The 6,917-nt window shown below is 36.3% G+C and overlaps 1 protein-coding gene across 1 annotated transcript; it reads left to right on the forward strand.

The window, feature by feature from the left end:
* The first annotated feature begins 1,077 nt into the window (after nucleotides 1–1,077).
* skp1 (S-phase kinase-associated protein 1) lies at nucleotides 1,078–6,917 on the forward strand. The gene is made up of 6 exons (XM_056242748.1): nucleotides 1,078–1,149; nucleotides 1,558–1,654; nucleotides 1,744–1,817; nucleotides 3,172–3,315; nucleotides 6,146–6,286; nucleotides 6,370–6,917. Exons 2-6 carry the CDS (start codon nucleotides 1,558–1,560, stop codon nucleotides 6,403–6,405), a joined length of 492 nt encoding a protein of 163 aa, XP_056098723.1. The 5' UTR covers nucleotides 1,078–1,149; the 3' UTR covers nucleotides 6,406–6,917.

Consider the following 6,917-nt stretch of genomic DNA (forward strand, 5'->3'; position numbering starts at 1 on the left):
AAAATTTAAAATTAATTTTGATTTAAAATGTTCTTTCTGTGAATGCTCCTCTGAAACAATCTCTCATTTGTTTTGGTCTTGCCAATATACCCAGTATTTTTGGAATAATGTGGAGATTTTCATTGCTGATAATATTTTAAAAACATTTAAATTATCGTACAAACATGTGATTTTGGGCTATTATATCAAGGATCGCTCTTTAAAGGATGTTGGTTTTATTGTAAATTTTATTTTATTTCTATGTAAATTTCACATTCATAAATGCAAGTTTACAAAAGGCAAACCTCTTTTTATGGTGCTTGGGAAAGAGATTAAAATGTATGTTGACATGATGTCAAAATCTAAAAATAGTAAAGCAATTAAAGTGATTAATATATGCGCCTCCTTTAACATTTTCACATAATATAAAAATATAAAATTTAATGAATGGTGCTGATCTGTAAAGTATATTATCTGTATTTAAATTGCATTGGAATACCCTGTGGAATTGTTAAATGTATAATGTATATCTATTTGTAAACTGATGCTTATGTACCCTCTCATTTTTTTTTTTTTTTTTATTATTATTATTTTTTTCTTCTTGTTGAGGCATGTGAATTATTTGTTTGTTATATGAGATATGACACTGTACATGCTACCTGTTGTTGACAATAAAGCATAAAAATAAAAATAAAAAAAAACACTTCAGAGACTTCATAAATAGCTCCTAGCCTCCTACTCTTACACAAGTCCTACTTTTTACTAAGAATTCGAACACTTAATTTAATACTTAAACCTATTATTTTTCTCTAGCATTTTTTGAAAAGTTTAATACATGTGGCCCATGATTTGTGAAATAATGTTACCTGGTCATTTTGTGCCAATACAGCTTTTTTTGCAGTTATTTAAAATGCATCTGATCACTCTGCACAATAATATAGAAACGATGTGAATCAACACCTGAAGCAGCTAACATTACGAAACAAAAAAATGGCTGTCACTGCAATACCTTTGACCATGACTGTAGGTCCCATGGTCCTGCGCGTGCTCGTGCATTAGTCACACACTCACACACGCGCACACACACGCGAGCGCGCGCACGCTGATTCTCAGTCTCATTCAGGCCTTGTTGACGTTCGGTTTCATATCTTCATCGCTCTCACAGTCACGGTAAGAACAGCACAAATCAGCCATATTAACGTGTCCTGGTGTGTTTTGATAGTGAAGTGACGCAGGGAATGTATTTTTGTGTGATATTATGATGTTTTAAACCGGTTGACGTGATGAATACAGCGGTTGCTATGAGAGGCCCGTAGCCGCGCTGCTAACGTTAGCTTAGCATCACAAACAGCCTGTGCTTTATCCTAATGTGGTGTTTTCTGATTCCGTTCTTTGAATAATACAATATGTGACCATGAAAGTCTTCATATTAAACCGTTTACGCTTCATATGTGTGTAGTAAGTTAGAAGTCTGAGTGCTGGTGAATGTGAGCTAACACAGCTAGCATGAGTCATTAGCTTCTGACTGACATTCCCATTCTTTAATAACCTGACTGTAATTGTGTTTTATTCATGCAGATGCCGACTATTAAACTGCAGAGCTCTGATGGAGAGATGTTTGAGGTGGATGTTGAAATCGCCAAGCAGTCTGTGACTATCAAAACCATGCTTGAAGGTAAGATGTGCTGAGATGTTGTGCTGGAAGCATGTTGTTGTGAATATGATATGTGAAGTGTGTTGTAATCTCTGCTGTCTTCTGCTCAGATCTGGGGATGGACGATGAAGGAGATGATGATCCGGTTCCTCTGCCCAATGTAAACGCAGCCATCCTGAAGAAGGTCAAACTTTTACATTGACATTATGCTTAATTGAATTTCATATCAGAGCGGGTATATTTACAGCCTCCCCAAACGTGTCTAGATCATATTTTACCACACAGTTCGGTAACACTTAGTTTTACAGTGTCCTTGTTACATATATTACATGTACTTACCATAGTAATAACAGTAAATTATGCATAATTACATGCAACTAACCGTCAACCAAACCCTAATCCTACTCTAACCCTATAGTAAGTACATGTAGTTAATGAATATTACTCAGTGCTTAAATATATAATTACACTGTCTGTAACAATGACATCTTAAAATAAAGTGTTACACACAGTAATAGTAGGCCTAAATGACTCCGTACATATGGAAATAATTTGCACTAGGCTGTCTGTTCCTTGAAGTACCATCGTTGATAATGAATATACACTAATAATTGTGTATATACATATATAAACTACTGTAGGAATCAGGTTTACTGTGCTTGTTTGTAGGGCTGCACAATTTAACAATTATAAATCAATAATAATGATTATTATTAATGATTATTGGTGTTATTATTGTTTATCTAAATAAAAAAACAGAAATACAACAATGGTAATATTTCACTGTAAAAGAAAAATAAATTTTACACTACTACTGTAAAATTTAAATTCCAATATTTATAGGTGTTCATTTTTTTCATTTGAAATGTTAAACCATTAAACGTTTTTTGACAGAAAACCGCAGCTAGCCCTTAAAGTTAGTTCACCCCAAAATGGCTACTCTCCCTCGTGTCGTTACAAACCCGTAAGATTTTCATTCATCTTCTAAACACAAATTAACACATTTTTAATGAAATCTGAGAGATATCTGTCCCATTTTGACGCTTCAAAAAGTTCATAAAACAAATCCCTATGAATCAAGCTAATTTTCAGAAGAGATACAATCACTTTATATGATGTACAGATTTAATTTCGGCTTTTTTCCTCATGTAAACATGATCATTAGCGAACATTAACAGAAGCTCAACCGTATTCGCTTGATCTTCTGTTTGCCACAGCTGATGTGTGTGTTGAGGAATTTTTATATGTGAATAAAAGCTTGAATTTAATCTGTTCATCATATAAAGCGATCGAGTCTCTTCAGAAACTCTGGACTAAACCGCTCGATTCATATGGATTCGGTTTCCGTTCTCTTTATGAACTGGTAGTTGCGTAGCCTGTCAATGGAGGGACACAAATCTCTCAGGTTTCATTAAAAATATCTTCATTTGTGTTTCAAAGATGAGCGTAAGTCTTGTGTAATACTGTGTGTGTGTGTAATACTCCAGTGTCCGTCGTCCATGGGCCTGAGCCGTGTGGTGTGTTTGGTATGTCCACAGGTGATTCAGTGGTGCACCCACCATAAAGACGACCCTCCTCCACCCGAAGACGACGAGAATAAAGAGAAAAGAACGGATGACATTCCCGTGTGGGATCAGGAGTTCCTCAAAGTAGACCAGGGCACTCTCTTCGAACTCATTCTGGTCTGTACAACTCACTTTTAGGACAACTTCAGTGCGCGAAACTGTGGATAAATGTGTCACTCTGCACTTAATGACGCTAAACCAGTCCAGAAGCACTTGCTTAAAGGGATAATGAAAACTCTGTCAGTAATTACTCGCCCTCATGTCGTTCCAGACTAACTTTTCCACTGGTTGCACTGGTGCTACCAACTTTCTCAGTTAGTCGCACCAGCATATAATTTGGTCGCACCTTTTTTTTTTTTTTTTGCCACATGCCATGGGATTAATCAATGCATGCTGATGAATAGTGGTTTTAATGGACCAAGGCTAGCAAACACTTTCTGTGTTGCAGCAGAAATACCTGTAATATATTAATTATCATTGCCAAATTTCAGGATTTTCTTGGATTTTGGACAGTAATTTTAATCTGTAATTTTAAGCGTTTTACATTTGAATTATATACAATCTATTTACATTTGAATCATATTCTATCTATCTGTCTATCTGTCTATCTATCTATCTATCTGTCTATTATCATCTTTCTATCTTTTAAAAATCATTAAACATTCAAATGTATGCATTACATTTTAAAAGATTAGAGTATTATAATAAACTGATACAGATTTTTCGTTATCAAAGTTTATAGTTGTAACAAAAAGCAGAAATCTCACACTCCTTCCCTTCTGCATTTTATAATAATTCCCTTTTCCTCTGTGGAGTGATCATGAGAGTAATCGCTCGACAGAGGAAAATATAACCGCTGAAAAGACGTAGGAGGAAGGGGCTCTGTGTTTCGTGAGACCTTTTCATTTTTATATGCCTTAATTCCTGAATTCGTAATTGGCGCGTTTCACCATCAGTGTGCAATGCGCGTGACGTCTACGTTCGTCAATAAATAAACTGCACGTGTCTTGCGGAAGAACACTGTAGCCGGAGCTACTTCTCTCCGTTAATGTCTATGGCGAGTCACGCAGGCACTGGGCTACTCCGCAGCCGAGACGAGCCCGGGATAAAATAGTCTGAATATAAACACTTATTATAGGCGTACCGTAGGGATTCAGAATAAGTCAAAAACACGGTTTGGAAAATGGATTCATGATGTACTCGCTCATTTTGAACATAAGTTACGGACTGCAGCAGCTGATACAGCGGCGTTCTGTTGCTCGAGCGTCCACTCGCACTAATGCGACCACATAACATTTTAACTCGCACATTCTCAAAAAATGGTCGCAGTCTGGAACCCTGTATATATAAAAAGAGCACAAAATAAATCCATATGAATGAAGCGGTTTAATCCAAGGCTTCAGAAGAGACCGGATACCTTGATGAGTTTAACAATAATGATATAACTAGAGGTTCTGACACAATTTTAATTGCTGCAGTCTATTTAAAATGTTTATTTAATTTGAATGAATCACTTAAACTCTGAGTGAATGATTCAATGACTCACTCATAAAGACCTATTGCATTTTTGAACGAATCTCTTGAGTGAATGATTCAAATGACGACAACTTTTTTTAAATCACTCGTCGCCACTTGTGTTATGTAATCGATGCAATCGTTATTTGAAACGTCAAGTTACTTTCAAGATCGGTGATTTCTATATTTTGAATGCGTTTATATTCGAACTATAACCTTTTAGTGACTTCTGTGACCGTGTGAATGATTGTAAGACAGAACTAATGATCCTGTTTGTGAAGCGGTTTCATGCCTGTACATGACTCTCTCTGGACCAGAACTCAGATCTGATGTTCGCTGTGATCGGACTTGTTAAAGGTTTAATCGACAGAGGCGAACCGCTGCCGTTTAGGAATAAGACCGCGATGTTAACAGTTAATCATAGCTCTAATAATAAACACTGATTTCATTTGATTGGTAGCGGCTGGGACGAGACACCTATCTCCCGATACGATCACGATACTTGGGTGCCGATACGATATGGATTGCGATTTGTTTTTTAAGAATTGCGATTCTATAATTATTCGATATTGCAATATATATTGCACATTTTTTTAACACTAGACCATGGGGAAAAGTTAAATCATACACTTATACAGACTGTACATGATTTATAAGGTGAGTCATATTTACAAAAACAAATCATCACATCTTTCTGACTTGTATTTCAGAAGCATCATACAATACTACATTCTCCTAAATTATTCAATAACAAAAACATTTTTAACAGTCACTTGTACAATATAACAAACAATGTAATCGATAAATGCGTTATTTTAAGCACCAAGCACATCGCTATCGTAGACATCAGTGTTCATATTTGAACTTTAAACTTTTATCCAAGGACTTCTATGGTAATTTGAACCATTGAGCATCACAGAAATAATGATACTCGTCTACAAGCAAGGACAAAAATAAAGCAATTTCATTTGACTTAACAATAGATTTTAGAATTGCAAAAAAATAAAAAATAATAAAATCGCGACAGCTAGGTGAAGCGATGTTTTCGCCCAGCCCTAGTTTAACAGCCTATATTATCAATCCATATTTGCACTGCAGAAGCAGCTTTCAAATGTATTTACACTGTGATTACAATTACATAATGCTATGGGTGTTCAAATATTGTGAATATTGAAATGACTTTAAATGGCCAGTAGGTGGCAGCAAGTCACTGTCTTAATGCGCGAGTCATTTAGCTACAGTAATCCGGATACATCTGAAAACGATGATGCGTGTTGGTCATGTGATGCATGCTGTACCGATAGATATATTTATACCAGTGTCTAAAATGTAACTGGCATGGATCCTTCATGCGTTTGCTGGCCACAAGATGGCCGCCTCTTCATTTGCCCAACGTCCATTTGCTGACTTTCATCTCTTGTCTTTTGTTTAGGCTGCAAATTACTTGGACATCAAAGGTTTGCTAGATGTGACCTGCAAGACGGTGGCGAACATGATCAAAGGCAAAACCCCAGAGGAGATCAGAAAGACGTTCAATATCAAAAATGATTTCACAGAGGAAGAGGAAGCCCAGGTAAAAACAAGAGCTCATTTCCCATTTCTCGTGCTGTAATGCGCTCGCGCTCACCAGAGTGTGTGTGTGTGTGTGTGTTGCAGGTACGCAAGGAGAACCAGTGGTGTGAAGAGAAGTGAAGCATCCTGACACACTTTAACACTATGGATCGGTCCAAAAAAACGTAAAAAAAAGTAATTAAAAAAATTGCACTGCGCTGTTCATATTTAACACAAATAAACAGTCAAATCCCATGTGTTTTGCTAGCATGTGTGGTGTAAAAGCTTTTTTGTTAAACCACCATTTCCTTTTCTCATTTTCTCACTGGAACTAGTAACCCATGTAGAGAAAACACTCCCTTCGCCACAGTTTTTATTTTTAACTGAGCTCGTCGCCAAACGGCTGATTTGGATTTCTTCTTTTTTTTTTTTATATATGAACATTTTATAAGCAGCCTGATTTGTGCTGACGAGAGATCAGTGTTGGAAAGATGTATAAAACGTGTGTTGTGAACTGGAAGTACTTGTGTCTGCTTTCACTTGGTTTTCTTTGCTTCATTGTATAGGACTGAAAGTCACAGTTCTGCTCGGAAATGGCAGGCAATTAGGATTATAAATCTTTTAATTCCAAAAAATAAAACGATTATTGTGGG

Source organism: Rhinichthys klamathensis, unplaced genomic scaffold (assembly GCF_029890125.1).
Source record: "Rhinichthys klamathensis goyatoka isolate OS25496 unplaced genomic scaffold, OSU_Roscu_1.1 h1tg000750l_1, whole genome shotgun sequence".
Classification (NCBI taxonomy): domain Eukaryota; kingdom Metazoa; phylum Chordata; class Actinopteri; order Cypriniformes; family Leuciscidae; genus Rhinichthys; species Rhinichthys klamathensis.